The sequence below is a fragment of the Oryctolagus cuniculus genome, chromosome 7, assembly GCF_051225735.1.
Source record: "Oryctolagus cuniculus isolate XC-2025 breed Fujian yellow rabbit chromosome 7, ASM5122573v1, whole genome shotgun sequence".
Lineage (NCBI taxonomy): Eukaryota > Metazoa > Chordata > Mammalia > Lagomorpha > Leporidae > Oryctolagus > Oryctolagus cuniculus.
Window position 1 is genome coordinate 81,247,982 of NC_142873.1, and position 19,005 is coordinate 81,266,986.

Sequence of the window (19,005 nt, forward strand, 5' to 3'; positions counted from 1 at the left end):
CCAAGTACTGTCACTGGCTTCCTTCGAGGAGAGGAGCTCAGCTGAGTCTATGCCAACAGGCAAGAAGAAACCTCCCCTCTGATTAAAAAAAGAAAAAGATTGAATACACCAAACCTGGATGTGTCACCTCAGACACACCTTCACCCTGGAGCACTGAACAGAGCTACCTGGCCACTCCCACCACACGCCTCTAGATATTCCCTGAAAGCAGACACTCCACTAATCCAATCAGATATAGTCCAAAGGTAAAAGCTGCCATAATGAAAAATCAAAGAAACCAACGAGTAGCCCCACAAATGCCAAATAACAAATGCACCAATCCAAGAAACAAGCATGAGGAAGACAACATGATACTCCCAAAAGAACACAACACTTCAATACTAGATTATGAAGATGATGAGATTAAAAAAAATGGCAGAAATAGAATTCAAAAAAATTATCATTACTTAGAAGTAATCAGAGCTCTGTGCCTCGCACAGAGCTTCCAGCCGCGCCATGTTGGGACAGAGCATCCAGAGGTTCACAACCTCCGTGGTCCGTAGGAGCCACTGTGAGGAGAGCCCAGGGAAGAATTTGCCATTTTCAGTGGAAAACAAGTGGAGGTTGCTAGCTATGATGACCTTGGATCTTGGATCTGGATTTGCTGCCCCTTTCTTCATAGTACAGCACCAACTGCTTAAAAAATAAGGATGTTTTTGGTCATCTGTTTAACAGATAACAGCATTTCAAGAGGTAAAGTCTCTGAAAAATGGATCAAACTCTTGAACTCATAGCATACTAGATATGTTTGTAAATAAACTTAAGACTAGAATGCTGAATGCCTCTTCTCATATATAGGGAATGTGATAATTGAGCATGTGATTGCTTTATTATTTGGATAATATTCCAGCATTAGTTTCTTTTTTTTTTTTTTATTTTTTGACAGGCACAGTGGACAGTGAGAGAGAGAGAGAGAGAGAGAGAGAGAGAGAAAGGTCTTCCTTTTGCCATTGGTTCACCCTCCAATGGCCGCCACGGCCGGCGCGCTGCGGCTGGCACACCACGCTGATCCAATGGCAGGAGCCAGGTACATATCCTGGTCTCCGTGGGGTGCAGGGCCCAAGCACTTGGGCCATCCTCCACTGCACTCCCTGGCCACAGCAGAGAGCTGGCCTGGAAGAGGGGCAACCAGGACAGAATCCGGCGCCCCGACCGGGACTAGAACCCAGTGTGTCGGCGCCGCAAGGTGGAGGATTAGCCTAGTGAGCCGCGGCGCCGGCCAACATTAGTTTCTTAAGATGTGAATGATTCAGCTTGTTGTGTGACCTATTTATTTAATTTTTGCTCTTTTGAATTAAGACACTGTTGAAAATTTATGATATAAAAGAAATGCCAAGTTATCTATTGTCTATAACTTTCTTTTAAAGGGAGAGAAAAGATTTAAGAGCTTCATTTTTTCCCAGGCCTATAACATTAAGTTGAAATTTTTGGTGTGATAATGGTACTGCTGACCAATATTAGTCTTGTTGAGGCTGAATAAAAGTATTTAAAGTGGAAGCATATACTGTAGGAAGTATTCCAAACATTGGAGTTTGACTTGTAGCAAGGGGATAAAAGATAACAGTTGAATTATGCTTTAAAATCTTACGGGCCTAGTTTGTAGGGCTTTGTTTTAGGCAGGGGAAAGTAATTAACAATTGAATATTTTAATGGTTTGGTTGCTTCTGGAATATGAATGGATGAATAATGTAAAGTAGATTATAAACTGGTAGTCTCTCTGGCCTCCAGATTTTGGTGAGAGGATGCTATATGTTTTTAAATAATATGTATTTCTGGATTCTTGAACAATTGCTCGGTGTGGTTCCAAAGCATTTCATAGAACAAAATAGGTGCCTACACCAGCACTTAGCATAATGTTAGGCATCCTCTTAGCTTTGGTGTAAAACTACCTGATTTGCTACAACCTGAAATTTTTATTCTCTCAGTTTATATGCTAGTGCCTGTCTTTAGACTCCATAACAGCCATCTGATAACTTCTTAAAATGACTTTGCCTAGCTTGCACTTCTGTGTCACTTTGTTTTGATTAAGTAATCATAAATTTAATGTCACTGTTTGTTGGGAAAGTTTTCCTATGGGAGAGTAAGATTTCCTATCTTTGGAAAAAGAAGAAGCAAGAATAAGACTGTAGGATTGATAAAATGATCTTGTGATTTCAAATCTTTGCTCTGTAATTAAACTACAAATTTAGCAAAGAAAAAAAAAAGTAACCAGAAGCAAATGCATGAACTAATGAAATCCATACATGACATGAAAGAAAATTTCTGCCACAAAATTGATCTTAGAGAAAACAAAATTGAACCTTAGAAATGAAGAATTCAATAGAACAAATAAAAATACAGTGGAGAGCCTTAACAACAGCATCAGTGAAGCAGAACAAAGAATATCTTACTTAAAAGACAAAGCACTGGAAATTATAGAGTAAGCCAAAAATAATAAGAAGAAATTAGAAAACTAAAACATTATTGGGGATCTACAGGATACCAGCAAGCCACCCAACATATGAGTTCCAGGAATTCCTGAAGGTGTGGAAAGAGAGAAAAGAATAGAAGGCCTCTTCAGTGAAATAGTAATAGAAAATTCCCCAATCTGGAGAAAGAAAGGGACATCCAAGTACAGGAATCATTAGAACCCCTAATAGACATGACCAGAAAAGATCTTCACCACAACACATTGTAATCAATCTCTCCACAGTAAAACATAAAGAAAAGATTCTAAAATGTGCATGAGAGAAACACCAGATTACTTTCAGAGGATCTCCAATTAGACTCCCAGTGGACTACTCATCAGAAACCCTACAGGCTAGGAGAGAATGGTGAGATATAGTTCAAGTCTTAAGAGAAAAAAAACTGTCAACCCAGAATACCATACCCTGCAAAGCTCTCATTTATGAACGAAGGTGAAATAAAGACCTCCCATGACAAACAGAAACTGAAAGAATTTGTCACCACACATTCAGCCCTGCAGAAGATGCTTAAGGATGTGATAAACACAGAAACATGGTCATCACTACAGAAGAAGGTAAAGAAAGGAAAGCTCCCAGTAAAATTAAAAAGGAAATCCATTACTTATCAATAGTCACCTTGAATGTAAATGGCTTCAACTCTCCAGTTAAAAGACAAAGAGTGTTGAATGGATTAAAAAACAAAACCCATCTATTTGCTGCCTACAAGAAACACAGCTCACTAACAAAGATGCATGCAGACTGAAAGTGAAAAGATGGAAAAAGATATTCCATGCTAACAGAAACCAAAAAAGAGCTGGTGTAGCCATCCTAGTATCAGACAAAATGACTTTAACACAAAAACTGTTAAAAGAGACAAAGAAGGATAGCATGTAATGATTAAGGGATCAATTCCATAGGAAGAGGTGATTATTATAAACATATATGAACCTAATTACAGGACACCTGGCTATTTAAAAGAAATGTTAAGGGACCTAAAAGGAGGCATAGACTCAAATACAATAGTAATGGAGATTTCAATACCTCACTTTCAGCAAAGGACAGATAAACCAGGCAGAAAATCAGCAAGGAAACAGCAGAGTAAATTGACACCATAGAACAAATGGGCTTAACAGATCTCTACAGAACTTTTCATCCTACAGTTTTAGAATACACATTCTTCTCACCTGTCCATGGAACCTTCTCTAGGATTGACCACATGCAGGCCATAAAACAAGCTTCATTAAATTCAATAAAATCAAAATCATACCATGGGTCTTCATCAGAGAAATGCAAATCAAAACCACAATGAGGTTTCACTTCAACCCAGTTTGAATCTTTTATACAGAAATCAACAACAAATGCTGGTGAGGATATGGGGGAAAATGTACCCTAGTCCACTGTCAGTGGGAATGTAAACTGGTAAAACTACTATGGAAGACAGTGTGGAGATATCTTAGAAATCTGAATATAGACCTACTATATGATCCAGCCATCCCACTGCTGGGAATTCACCCAAGGGAAATTAAATCAGTAAATAAAAGAATTATCTGCACCCCCCATGTTTATTGCAGCTCAATTCACAATAGCGAAGATATGGAATCAACTAAATGCCTGTCAACCAAAGACTAGATAAAGAAATTATGGGATATGTACACTATGGAATACTACACTGCAGTAAAAAAAAAAAAAATCTAGTCATTTGCAACAAAATGGGTGAATCTGGAAAACATCATACTTAATGAAATAAGTCAGTCCCAAAGGGACAAATACCATATGTTCTCCCTGATCTGTGACAACAGAGCACCTAAAAGGAAATCTGTAGAAGTGAAATTGACACTTTGAGAAGCAATGACTTGAACAGCCCTTGTCTTGACTGTCAGGAAGTTTTTTTTTTTTTTTTTTTCTTAATGGAGAATGGGACTGGGAATGGGAGAGGGAGGAGGCGGGGTATGATGTGAAGAATCACTATATTCCTAAAGTTGTACTTATGAAATTTGTACTCTTTAAATAAAGTTTCTCAGGGGAAAAAAAAGTAAAAACAACAAAAAACCTCAATCTGACCACCCCAGACACCCCCTCTCACAACTACTTCCAAACCTACAGGTAATGTCTCAGTATCATCTCTATGTGGATGTCAGTTCTTTGTTTTTTTTTTTTTTTTTTTTTTTTTTAATTTCACCAAGATCTGATTTCTTGTTTAGTATCTTCTAGAAATCCCACATAGCACCCTGGTTTTCTTTCTAGTTTAAATTTATTACTAACTTTTTTTTTTTTTTTTTTTTTTTTTGACAGGCAGAGTGGACAGTGAGAGAGAGAGACAGAGAGAAAGGTCTTCCTTTTTTGCCATTGGTTCACCCTCCAATGGCCGCCGCGGCCGGCGCACCGCGCTGATCCGATGGCAGGAGCCAGGAGCCAGGTGCTTTTCCTGGTCTCCCATGGGGTGCAGGGCCCAAGCACCTGGGCCATCCTCCACTGCACTCCCTGGCCACAGCAGAGGGCTGGCCTGGAAGAGGGGCAACCGGGACAGAATCCGGCACCCCGACCGGGACTAGAACCCGGTGTGCCGGCGCCGCTAGGCGGAGGATTAGCCTAGTGAGCCGCGGCGCCGGCCCTAACTTTTTTATCATTGTATTTTTTTTTCTGTAATTTTAATAGAACTGTAGAAAACAGTAACTTGAATCCTGTAGTACCTTTTGATCTGGAGCTCTCCCAAATTTATACTTTACATTCATGGAATAATAAAGGTGCTCATAGTCTCTTCCACACTTCATGCTGTTTCATCCTTTCCTTGTCATCAGAGAGAGCACCTGTCACCATGCACAGCAGCTCAACTCTATCCTAATTTTTTAGTTCAATCAAAAGCCAGGGGGCCGACCCTGTGGCATAGAGCGTAAGGCTGCGACTTGCAGTGCCAGCATCCCCTATGGGTGCTGGTTCGAGTCCCAGCTGCTCCACTTCTGATCCAGCTCTCTGCTATGGCCGGGAAAGCAGTAGAAAATGGCTCAAGTCCTTGGGCCCCTGCACCCATGTCGGAGGCCAGGAGGAAGCTCCTGGCTTCGGACTGTTGCAGCCCTGGCTATTGCAGCCAATAAGGGAGTGAACCAGCAGACGGAAGACCTCTCTCTCTCTGCCTCTCCTTCTCTCTCTGTGTAACTCTTTCAAATAAATAAATCTTTAAATTAAAAAAAAAAAAAAAGGCCAGAAAAATCAAGAGAAAGGGAACAGAGGGAATAGACTGAGATGGCTGCTTCTGAGCAGGCCTCAAATGGTAGCAGGGTCTGCTGAATTTACCATTGCTGAGAATCTTCCTTCCAGCCCTGAAGGCTCCCTGATTTTGTTTGCCAACTAACCAGAGAGATCCACCTTTCATTGCAGGGCTAGAACTACCAAAGCCTACCAAGAAAACCAACTTTCAGGGGCAGGAATCTGGCACAGCAGTTAAATTGCTGGTTGGGATGCTGACATCCTATGAGAATTCCTGAGTTCAGACTCCAGCTTAGCTTTCCTGTTGATGCGCTCTGGGAAGCAGCAGGTGATGACTCAAGTACTTGGATCCCTGTCACCCATGTAGGACTCACACTGAGTTCTAGGCTCCCAGCTTTGGCCTTGCCCAACCCCGGCCGTTTTAGATTTGGGGAATGAGCCAGTGGACAGATCTCTGTCCCTTGCCTTTCAAATAAAGAAAACAGAAATTCTCAAATACAGTTTAATATGCACTATAAACATTGGCCTTCGTAGTTTGTTGTTGAAGATTTGAGTTAGAGAGAGGCAGAGGCAGAGAGACAGACACATAAGTCTTCCATCAACTGGTTCACTCCCCAAATGGCTGCAACGGCCAGGGCTGGGCCAGGTAGAAGCCAGTAGCCAGCAGATTCATCCAGGTCCCCCATGTGGATGCAGAGACCCAAGAATTTGGGCCATCTTCCATTGCTTTCTGAGGAGTCTGAGCAGGGAGCTGGGTCAGAAGTGTAGCAGCTGGGACTCAAACTGGTGCCCATATGGGATGCCAGGGCTGCAGCAGTAGCACTGGCTCCTGTAGTTCTTGTTTTCTGCGCCTTATAGCCAAGAGTAAGCTTCCAATATAGGAACACTGTGAGTCTTAATGACTTCACAATATGAACATAAGCATCAATTTTTAAAAAATATTTATTTATCTGAAAGGCAGAGTTAGAGAAGTCTTCCATCCAATGGTTCGTTCCCTAGATGGCCATGAGGGCCGGAGCTGAGCCCATCCAAAGCCAGAAGCCAGGAACTTACTCCTGGTATTCCACACAGACGCACAGATGCAGGGGCCCAAGGACTTGGGCCATGCTTTCCCAGGGCATAGAGAGCTAGATCGGAAGTGGAGCAGCTAGGACTTGGACTGGCACCCATATGTGATGCCAGCCCTGAAAACAGCAGCCTTACTCGCTATGCCACAGCGCTGGCCCCTAACTTACTAAAATGCAAAAAACTCCTACTTTGAAATCTGAGAGTCACAGACAACAAACACTTGGTTAAGGACTCTAACAGTATTCGCAGCCATGAACCAGCACCTTCAGAATCACCTAGGACACTTGTGAAAATACATCACTTTGAAAGAATATGCTCTAGTAAGTCTGGGGTAATCCCCCAAATCCTCACTTTAACAAAAACGTTTAAGTCCCGGCTGCCCCACTTCTGATCCAGCTCCCTGCTGGTAGGCCTAGGAAGGTAACTGAAGATGGCGCCAGTGCTTGGTCCTCTGCACCTGCATGAGAGACCTGGTGAAGCTCCTGGCTTCAGTCTGGCCCAGCCCTGGCCATTGTGGCCATTTATGAAATGAACCCTCTCTGCCTCTTCCTTTCCCGCTCTATACCTGTTTCAAATAAAATAAATCAATCTAAAAAAATTTTAAAAACTGTTGCCTTTTCTAACACTTCTCACGGGTAGGAAACATCTGGCCATAGGGCCACATAAGGCCCAAGAAATCACTTGGTCTGGCCATGCCAAGGCAAACACAGGCAGGACTTGATATTCAACAGGCTAATTTTTAAGTTGATAATTTTGTATGGTCCATGAATCTTATAAATATCCAAATGGCCCTTGGCAGAAAAAAGCTTCTCCATTCCTAAGTGCACTTGAAGGAGGAAGAGTCTGCTAAGGAAAACTAGCAGCTATTGGCTACAGAAAGTACAGAAAAGACTTGTTTAATGTTTATTTTATTTGAAGGTAGAGCAACAAAAAGAGGGAAAGACAAAGAAATCCTCAATCCACTGGTTCACTCACCAAATAGCTGCCAACAGCCGGAGCATGGCCAGGCTGGAGCCAGGAGCCAGAAACTCCATCCAGGTCACCCATGTCAATGTCAGGTACCCAAACTCTTGGGCTATCTTCTGCTCACCCTGCCAGACATCTTAATAGGGAGCCAGACCAGAACCAAAGCAGCTGGGACTCAGCTCCAGGGGCCAGCACTGTGGCATAGCGGGGAAAGCTACCACCTGCAGTGCTGGCATCCCATATGCATGCAGGTTTGAGTGCCGGTTGCTCCACTTCTGATCCAGCTATCAGCCATGGCCTGGGAAAACAGTGGAAGATGGCCCAAGTCATCGGGCCCCTGCACCCGCGTGGGAGACCAGGAAGAGGCACCTGGCTCCTGGCTTCAAATTGGCACAGCTCCAGCCATTGCAGCCATTTGGGGAGTGAAGCAACAGACGAAAACCTGTCTGTCTCTGTCTGTAACTCTACCTCTCAAATACATAAAAATCTTTGGGAAAAAAAGTCATTATAGGAAAAACTCCCATCAAAAATGTACAGAAGGTAATGGCTGGTGGGAAGGATAACACGATGTAAAGTTGGAAAGGAGGCCAGGGTTGATCTCTAGGATGGGTTTGGACTGCCCATGTACAGAAGCATGTAGGAGATTAGCAGCAACTTAATTACACTTTTAAAGGTTCCAGTTCTGTATAGAAAACTGAGTCTAGTAAGGTGAGAATGAAAACAAGATTAATTAATAAACCACTCCAATAATCCAGGAAAGAGATGATTAGGACTTGAACTGTGTTAGTAGCAGTGGTGGCAGAAAGTGGACAGACACATATTGGAAATAATAGAATATCTGACAGATAGAAGCAGAAAGTTATAAAAAGACATACGACAGTCCACAGCTATGCATCTGACTTAAACCGTGTATGTTCTAAATAAATTGCTTTGGCTATTAGAAAAATGTATCTTGCTAACAAAGAAAATAAATACTTAGAAACAAAAGCCAGAGGAGTAATAGTAAAGATCTTATACACATCCTTATTAAAGGGGCTGGCACTGTCCTGCAGCAGGTTAAGCTACTGCTTGTGATACTGGCATCCCATATAAGAGTGCAGGTTTGTGTCCCAGCTGCTCTGGCTCTGATCCAGCTTTCTGCTAATGCACTCAAGAAGGCAGTATGTGGGAAATCCAAATAGAGTTCCTGGCTCCTTGTATCAACTTGGCCCAGATCTGTTGTAGACACATGGGCTGTGAATCAGTGGATGGAAAAATTCTGTTTTACTGCATTTCAAATAAATAAATCATTTTTTGAAAATCCTTACCATAAAAGCAGTTTTGGACTCTCCAGTCTAAAACAGACATGACTAAGCCGATGTCTAGCCTAGCATTTAAGAGACCACTTAGGATGCCTGCATCCCACTTCAGACTGCCTGGGTTTCATTGCCAGCTCTGGCTCCTGATTCCAGCTTCCTGCTAATGCACACCCCATGAAGCAGCAGGGATGACTCAAATGGTCAGGTCGTGCCACCCCTGTGGAAGACCTGGATTGAGTTTCCAGCTCCTGACTTTGTCCCAGCCTAGCCCAGCTTTTTCAGGCTATTTAGGTGGCAAGTCAGTAGAGAGGCTCTCTCTTTCTACTTTCTCAAATAAATAATAGTTTTAAAGGCTACATTAAAAAAAAATGACAAAAGAACTAACACAACTGCAGAAAACTTATTTGTATTCAAATGTATTTTCAGGAAGATTTGACACAGGCACAGAGAAAAGGAACAAATGAAAACAAGTATAAACAAGGTCAGCTACAGACTGACCTCTATGTGAAATGCTTTAAAAAAAATTTTGTCATACTTTTTAAAAATATGATTGAGAAAGTTTATTTTTTCAAGTCTTCTCAATCATTCTGAAATACTTTAATACTTTTGAGCTGAATTCATACATTAAGGCAAATCTTGATTTGTAAATACTCATTTAATTGGTGAACTATTTCATTTAAATTGCTAATTCAGGGAGAAAGTTTTTGTAAAAAACATTTTATTGCTACAAAGGGAAACATGGTCACAAAAGCTTTTAAGCGTATCTTAACGCAAATTACTATTCAATGTCCAATGCAGTAAAAAAATACACAATCAGAGCACAAAATACTTGCCCAGTGTATCTCTTCTAGGGTAAGTATTCAAAAAATTAATGCACACTTGAATATTCACTCCCAAGAGCAGCATTTAAGTTCAAATGATTAGAATAGATACACTAACAATACACATCTGTCATCCTTAACATCAATAAAGTAACAAAAATTAAACTTAAAAATTATACAAACAATTTACCAGATCTGTTTGGAGCTATAAAAACTAAACTAAAATAGTCTTACCTTCATTTTATTAAACAAATGTCAAACATTTAGAAATTATATAAAACAAATTTTAATGTGTGGAATGCATGCAACATGAATATTAACTCATATTTTAAGCTATTAAATTCTTACCCTTTCCCATATTAGTACAGAAATTTAAAGCTCTCTTTAAATCTAATGCCTTATATTTAATTTTCTTCAGGTTGCTCAACGGGGACATCAACAGGCTCTTCCTTTGCTTCTTCCTCTACTCCCTCTACTTCTCCCCTTCCCTCTATTTCTTCCCCTCCCTCTACTTCCCCCACTGGCTCAGCTCCCCCCACTGCCCCGACTTCCCCCACTGCCCCGACTTCTTCCACTCCCTCTACGTCCCCCTCTCCTTCTACTGTTTCAACTTCTCCTGCATCCTCTGCTTCTTCTACTTCCTCAGCTTCCCTCCCTTCCTCTACTTCTTCCTCCTCTTCATCTTCCTCCTCAACAGGTTCATCAATCTTTTCTTCATCTTCTTCGTCTCCTTCTGTTTGTTGATCCTGAGCATGATCTTGAATTTCAAAAGGATTCTCACCCTAAAAATATTGAGAAATGGTTTTTAAAATCAGAATATCAATTTTTGAATCCATGAAATTTTTATTTGCTATATCATGAAAAAAATTTTTATTTGAATAGATTTTTCCATTAAATATTTTTAAGTACCTACTTATATAATGACCATGTAAGTCATTATACCATACAAACTAGAGCTCATAGGCCATATTTTCTTCTTAACTGAATTTTTGAAGTCATACAGTATGACAAAAGTGGTTTTGGGTAGAAACAAATAGATTGTACAAATATTTACATTCTACCTAATCACACCAGTATTCAGTGTATTATTGTTCTAGAATCTCTTTTAAATGAAAATGAAAATCAGGTACCTTGTCTTACCTACTAGGTACCATGCCTTACTTCTACTTAAAAAAAAAAAAAAAAAAGACAAATCATTAATTCAGTAAACATTCACAGGTACAACTTTTACATTTTAATATGACTCCTATGCTTAGGTCAAATCTCATATAACTGGAGCATATCAGAAGAATATTAATGCAGTAAGAAATGAAAAGCAATAAAGTCTATTAAGAAGGAAAGTACCACAACTGATGCTATACCATAAGATGAAGCAAGAAAAGAAATACTAGTGAGAGAGCTACTCTAATAGCCCAGAAAAGGGATATGTAAAAGATGTGGTGACAGCATTAACAGAACACGCAAATTGGAACTTGAAAAGGGGAAGGAGTAAGTGATGTTATATATAACTAGAATTTAAGATATCTAAATGTCTAACAGCAACTATAAAAGAAAAAGAGTCCAAAGAATTGCTTGTATAAAGTGTATAGTGAAAACAAGCTATAAATGGGATAGCTCTGAAGTAGGACTGAAAAAGTAGAAAACAAAGATGAGGATAAAGGTTTATGAAAATGTCTATACATGGGGGCAGAAGAAAAAAGACATTTGGTGCAGGAGGAAAAGCAGGATAGTAAAGTATCATGTATCAAAACAGCTTCAAAAAGAAGTGATAAACAATGTTTGCTAACCAAAGAGAAAAAGATTGAAAAACAGAGTTTGCCATTGTTAAAGCTGAATGAGGATTCTTGAGGATTTTACTACCTGTTTTACTTTTTATGTTTAAAATAACAATGCTAAAATTCTTAAGAAACCATTAGATTTGATAATTAGATCACACAGTTTCAAACAGAGGATATAATTGGAATTCAGATGGCAGCAATGTCCAGTAATTATTTTCACAATTTCCCATCAAGCTCTCAAAATAGACGTATGCCCTGATCCCACAGTGATTTTAACAAACATTTTATCTTCTGTCTCTTGTCTACTTCTCAACTGATTCTGAAGTAGAAAGAGGGTAAGAGGAATCAGTTACTACTCCTCTCCTCCCAAATTCCAATAATTAGGAGGTTGGGGGGGGGTGTTTCACTTATATGCAAGATACTGTGTAAAATTCTTCCTGTGTTGTATTTGAATATCACGAAGGGCTATTACTATTTAATTATATTACCATTTAATTATTGCACTGCAATGTTAACTAAAAAGCTTTTGTCCTCAAATCTTACCTTAACAAAACGTTCATATCGTGCCTTCACTATTGGATTATTTAAAATGCTAGTAGCAGTCAAGACACTCTCTCTTTTTATTTGTTCCTTATAAACCTATGAAAAAGAACACAATGAGTATATGTCACGAAAGGAATTTCTACAATTAAAATAGTATGTTAATGCTAAAACCCTTTTCTAGCTAACTAAGGTAGAGAGTAACAATGGCTACTGTGACCACAATCTAAATCACCTATAGATTAAACAATGCAGATTCAGTAAGATGACAAGCTTTAATTAAAAAAATGCTCACTCCCCAAATACTCTTTAAGTCTAGATCCACAGGATAGTTGCTTTCCTTTCCACTCTACACCTACTTCCCCTCTTCCAATTATTGACTTTCATGCTATCAAAAGAGGAAGAATAATTTTTTAGACCATAACAGTTATTAGTCTTCCTCTGGACTATTGTCATTTCAAGACTTTACTATACAGAGGAGGACAGGCTAATAATGGCATGTCTGTTTGCTAAAAAGGTGTCAAAGGGATTTTAAGAGATAAGAAAGGATAAACAAAAAAATTAAAATGAGGTTCATTTCAATACAAAATATTAATTTAAGGATGCTCTACTTAAAATCTATGACTTTAACATTTGAATCTTTAAATTTGCTTTTCCAAAAGAACTAATTTCTCACAATATAAATTTGTAGTGTTTGAAATAAATTCAACTAAATAAAACCAGTCTAAACAGAAGCAGAAATATGCTAATAAAAGTCAGGGCGAGCACTGTGGTACAGCAGGTTAAGCCACTGACTGCGAGGCTGACACCCCATCTGAGAGCCAGTTTGAGTCCTAGCTGCTCCACTTCTGATCCAGCTCCCTGCTAATGCACCTGGGAAAGCAGAGGAAGATGGCTCAAGTACTTACTCTCCTGCCACCCATGTGGGAGAACCAGATGCAATAGTATAGGAAAGCCCAGTATAGGCTAGTACAGGCTAGCCCAGCCCTGGCCACTGAGGTAATTTAGGGAGTAAACCAGTGGATGGAAGCTCTGCCTTTTCCTCTCTGTAACTCTGCCTTTCAAATAAATAAAATAAATCTTTAGAATAAAAAAAAAAAAAAAACACAGTAAAATTTTCAGGGACATTCTATTCATAAGCTGTAACAATAGATTATAACTGATAATCTTAGTTTTTAAATTTCTTTTTCCCAGCCTTCAGAAAAATTTATCAGTTATAATCAAATCTTTACTCTTTTTGTTCTAACACATACTCTCAGAACTGTTTTGTACCAAAAGTTAAGAACATAAGTGGTTCAACATCCATTATTTTTGCTTACTATGACTATGCACTATTTTAACTCCCTTATATGTTTTATTTATTCTAAACCTTAAAAATGGGTGCTGGTTTGAGTCCTGACTGCTCCACTTCCAATCCAGCTCTCTGCTATGGCCTGGGAAAGCAGTGGAAGATGGCCCAAATCCTTGGGCCCCTGCATCTGTGTAGGAGACCCAGAAGAAGCTCCTGGCTTCAGATCAGCCCAGCACCAGTTGTTATGGCGAATTGGGGTGTAAACCAGCAGATTCAAGACCTCTCTCTCTGCCTATCCTCTTACTGTGTAACTCTCTGCCTATCCTCTTACTGTGTAACTGACTTTCAAATAAATATATCTTTTTTAAAAAAAAGGAGTAAAATGATTGTCCATTTTTTCCCCAAAGAAACCTATTATTTAAGGAATATAAACTGCATGCACTTCATAAATATAACTTTAGGAACACAGTGATTCTTCCCACTGTACCTAACCTCCCACCCACACTCCCACCCCTTTTCCTCCTCTCTCTGCTATTCCCAGTCTTATTTTTTACTAAGCTCTATTTTGAATTAACTCTATACACAGTAGATTAACTGTATACTAAGTAGAGTTCAACAAACTGTATATTAAAAAAAAAAAAAACTTCCTCAACAGTCAAGACAACAGTTATTCAAAGTCATTGCATCTCAAAGTTAATTTCACTTTTTTTAAAGCATTTTTGGAGAAACTTAAAGAACCCAAGAATGATACATCTTTTGCAAGCACTTAGACATAACTTATAGAGAACTTAGACATAACTATAATATCCTCCACTTTTTGTTTTATAGTTATGTAAACCTAGACAAAGCAACTTAGTTGCTTATTAACACATTACTGAACTAGGATTCAAACACAGGAAGTCTTGCTGCAGAGCACACAATCTTAACTTCTACACCATAGTACATCTCTGAATATGCTTAAAATCATACACATTGAAATGACCAGGACTGTATGTAGGTGGGTAGGTATGCAACGGCCTCAAAGAATTAATGGATAATCCAACAAATTATAACTTTCTTAAAACTAATCAATACCTACCTGTTTCCCTTTAATATGATCAGGAGACTTTAAGTGCTGTTGAACTGAACTATGTAAAGCAGGAATATATACACTGCAAGCACTGCAGTGAACAGTCTCCACTTTCATCATGTGATCATCTGCATTAACACCTAAAAAAGGAATCCAATTATTAACACCATAATTGGGGTAAACATTGTGGATTAAGCTGCCACTTAGAATGACTGCATCCCATAATAGAATGCTGGTTCAAGTCCCAACACTTCCACTTATGATCCAGCTTCCTGATAATGCATTCTGGGAGGTAGCAGATGACAGGTCAAGTGTTTGGGCCACTGCCACCCAAATCATTGAAAATTTCTCTCTCTGTTACTCTACCTTTCAAGTAGATGAAAATAAATAAATATTTTAAATTACCCTTTAAAAAAAGATTCATATATTTTTCTTTTTTCTAAAGATTTATTATTTATTTTACTTGAAAGTTAGCAACTGTCATGAGGATAAGGATTTGAACAAAAGCAGCATTTAAGGAGATACAGAAGCAGAAATGAAGTAGGTCTTCATAAATTTGTAACATGGCAACAAGAAATAAAAGGTGTCCATTTCTGATAATTCATTTTGGGCTACAGCACATATGATAGCACTATATCACTCCAAGGGTTGTCATTTACATTGACATTTATATAAAACATCCAGGTAAATTTCTAAAACAATTTGTTTAAATACTTACCTTCCATAACATCTTTTTCAATTATTTTGACTATTTCTGGTTGATTATTTGCCTGTTGTTTACGGAGAGATGTTTTCTTGAATTTATTTACCATACATTCCTAAAAAACAAACCAGAATTCAAATAGTTTTAAATCAACATTGACTACATGCTTAACACCATGGTCATTCTCTGGAAGACTGAATATGTGCTACAAAAGAACTAATACTGGTTCCTTTTATTTTATTTTTTTTTAAAGATTTATTTATTTATTTGAGAGGTAGAGCTGCAGACAGTGAGAGGGAGAGACAGAGAAAAAGGTCTTCCTTCCGGTGGTTTACTCTTCAGATGGCTGCAACGGCTGGAGCTGCGCCGATCCGAAGCCAGAAACCAGGTGCTTCTTCCCTGTCTCCCATGTAGGTGCAGGGGCCAAAGCACTTGGACCATCTTCTACTGCTTTCACAGGCCATAGCAGAGAGCCAGATTGGAAGAGGGGCAGCCAGGACTAGAATTGGTGCCCCATATGCCGGCACTGCAGGCGGAGGATTAACCTATTGCACCATGGAGCCGGCCCCACTAATATTGGTTCTTAAGGAGCTCACAACATAGTTTAAAAGATTATCATAAAATACTAGAATATTAGGCAATCACTAGCATCCCATGTGGATACTGGTAAATGTCCCAGCTGCCCCTCTTCTTATCCAACTCTCTGCTATGGCCTGGGAAAGCAGAAGATGGCCCAAGTGATTGGACCCCTGCACACATGGGAGGCCCGAAAGAAGCTCCTGGCTCTGGCCACTTTAGCCAACTGGGAAGTGGATTGAAGACCTCTGTCTCTCCTTCTCTGTCTGTAACTCTACCTCTCAAATAAATTAAAAAATCTGTTAAAAAAAATACTAGAAAATTATAAAAAGTATTCCATTTTCAAAACATATTTTAGGCATATAAGAGACATGAAAGAGAACTAGAAAGGGAGAGGCATTTGCCATAGCAATCAAGACACAGCTTGGAACACTGACACCCCAAACCAGAGTGTCTAGATTCAAGTCCCTCTCCACACTCAACTAACTCTAGCTTCTTACTAATGCAAATCCTGGGAGGTGGCAGTAATGGCTCAAGTAGCTGGGTCCCTATAACCCATGTGGGAAACTTGGTCTGAGTTCCAGGCTACTGGCTTCAGCCTAGACAAGTCTTGGCCGTTGCAGGCATTTTGGGAGTAAACCAAGGTATGGGAGATATACATTCAGTCATTTCTCTCTCCCCCTCCACCTCAAATTCCAAATAATGTTACATACATTTTTTAATTGTTTCAAAAGAGCTAGAAGGGCCAGCACTGTAGCGCAGAGGGTTAAGCCACTGCCTCTGACACCAGCATTCCATATGGGCTTCACATCAAGTCCAGGCAGCTCCACTTCTGATCAGGCACCCTGCTAATGCACCTAGGAAGGCAGTAGGAGGATGGCCCGAGTGCCTGGGCCCCTGCTACCCATGTGAGAAACCCAGATGAAGCTCCTGGTTCCTGGCTTCAGCCTGGCCTACCCTTGGCTGTTGAAGATATTTGGGAGGTGAACCAGTGGATGGAAGATCTCCCTCTTGTCTCTGCCTCTCTAACTCTGCCTTTCAAATAAAATAAAGCTTAACAATAACAAAGCTAGAAGTCAGGAGGTCAGCTCACAGTAGGCAAGTATTCAGGTCACAAATGACAAATAAAAACCTACTAAGGAAAGTAATCACAGAAAAGAAATTTTAATTAAGGAACACAATTCTGTGAGGGTATAGAAATTTGAATGATCATTCAATCATTGTATTTCTAACCTTCTAGTAATTCCATCTCTTCTGCCAAAATTTATTTATTTACAATTAGCAACTCATTGAGTTCAAGTCCCTGCTTTTAGCATTCCTTGTCCCAGCTATCTTCCCCTTCTTCTAAACCCTACAATAGTTCTACATTCTTAGCATTTCCATTTTGCTGTATTAACTGTGTAACTGTGAATGTAGTGTATTTCAAATTTTTGTTAGTTTATTGAAAGTAGTATTGTTTGTGTTTCCAGTGCCTGATATAGCAGCATTCACAGGTTTTCAAGAAAGAATGTTAAGCTGATAATCATCTACTAATACAAAGGATAAAACAAAGGATACTAAACATACAGTAGGCTTTCTGAATCTGAATTTAGACTTTGCCACTCACTAAACTGCTCTGAACATGAACTTTTGTGGTAAAGATGAGTAGCATGAGGTTCAACTGAAAAAATGAATCAAAGTACCTACCACCCCATATACAGTGGACCCTCAATAGATGATACCTGAATCTACATCAAAATACAATTATTAAAAGAATTCTTGTTCGGACATTTCTGCCAGGAACTACCACAAAAAATACAGAATAATTTCTCGAATAACAAATCCAAGTTCTGTTATAGAGGAATTCACATCTAATTGTGGGTTTATTTTAAATTAATTCTTTTTTAAATAATTACATTTTCAGAAACAGAGTAGGAAATGGGAAACTGAATAAAAATTTAGAAAATGCTACTTACATGCAAAAACTCCATGACTACTTTATCAAATTTGGTTTGTTTCTGAATATGATCTAATGTCTCCTGGTGTGAAGAACTTTCCAGATGTAGTTCAATATCTTTTTCTTCAAATGTTCGAAATTTACAAAATGAACATGTAAAAGCCATTCTGCAAGGCAAAAAATATTTTTCTCTAAATATTATCATACCCAGAGTTCATAAAAAGATATCATTAAAACTACTTTAAGCAGTCTAAAGTGATTTCTTCCATTTTATGATTAATGTAAAGTTAGCATAAGCCTGAAAAACCATTTCTTTATACTTCATTTCTTTGGATGGAAAAGTGGTTACAGCAACTTGGCATTTCTAGCCAAGCTTGGGGCTCCTAGGCAGGAAAAATGGAATCAGTGATCTTTAAGAAACACACTTCCAAACCTAGACCATTGAAGTCAAAACAAACCTTGTGAAGTATCAAGTTCCAAAGTCCTACAACTTATTTCACATTGTTTCATCCTCAAGGTTTTAAACCACTAAGTCAGCAATCCACAAAGCCAGGTGGCTCTGCAGACAACCATAATTTACACCTATGATCAAAAGTCCTGTCATCTGATGACTACTTCAGGTGACTAACAGGTCTGGAGTGGGAAAATGCACACACAAGGTGAGGACTTCAAAAAGTACATGGAAAATGGAATTAGAAGATAAGTTTATTGTGAAATGTTTAAATCTGTGCATAATTTTGCCATAATACGCATTTCCATGAACTTGTTAAAACAACCTAATACATATAGCCTTTAGAATGGTTCCTGGTATATAATAATTATTCAGTTAGTCTCTATTACTTCCTAAAAGAGGTAACAGCACACTATTATTCAAAAGGCTTTTACTGGTTCCTTAAGCTCAAAAACAAAGTCAAATGTTTTTAGCTAATCTCTCCTATCTCTATTAACTTAGTATAGACTCATCAAATGTTCAGTTGCATTACACCTTTCAACCCACTAGGGTCATTTCAATCTACAAAGCTTTCCATTTTGTAATGTGAGTCAAACATGCCTACTTCTTTGCTTTTACCTCAGGCTTTGCCCTCTATCTGGGTTGTCTCCTATAACTCTACTATATTTAGATCAACTATCACCTCAAGCAGCCACACTTGGTTTCCCTGCAGCCTTATTTACCTTGGGTGGGAGGAAAGAGATATTTGGCACAGCAATTAAGATATGTTAGGATATCTGCATCCCACATGGGAGCACCCCCAGCTCCAAATTCCAGTTTCC

General features: G+C 39.0%; 1 protein-coding gene and 1 pseudogene across 4 annotated transcripts in view; one reads left to right on the forward strand and one right to left on the reverse strand.

Moving 5' to 3' along the window:
* Nucleotides 1-365: 365 nt before the first annotated feature.
* LOC108177708 (cytochrome c oxidase subunit 7C, mitochondrial pseudogene) lies at nt 366-821 on the forward strand (annotated as a pseudogene).
* Nucleotides 822-9,419: 8,598 nt separating this feature from the next.
* ZNF326 (zinc finger protein 326) overlaps nt 9,420-19,005 on the reverse strand; it is a 31,858-nt gene continuing 22,272 nt past the window's right edge. For all 4 annotated transcript variants that reach the window (XM_070078085.2, XM_002715870.6, XM_017346099.4 and 1 more), the window contains 5 exons: nt 17,753-17,900; nt 15,237-15,336; nt 14,528-14,658; nt 12,162-12,257; nt 9,420-10,622 (listed from right to left, as the gene is read on the reverse strand). In XM_070078085.2, coding sequence (XP_069934186.2) covers nt 10,245-10,622; nt 12,162-12,257; nt 14,528-14,658; nt 15,237-15,336; nt 17,753-17,900 — 853 coding nt within the window. In that variant the 3' untranslated portion in view covers nt 9,420-10,244. The remainder of the gene's footprint in view (nt 10,623-12,161; nt 12,258-14,527; nt 14,659-15,236; nt 15,337-17,752; nt 17,901-19,005) is intronic.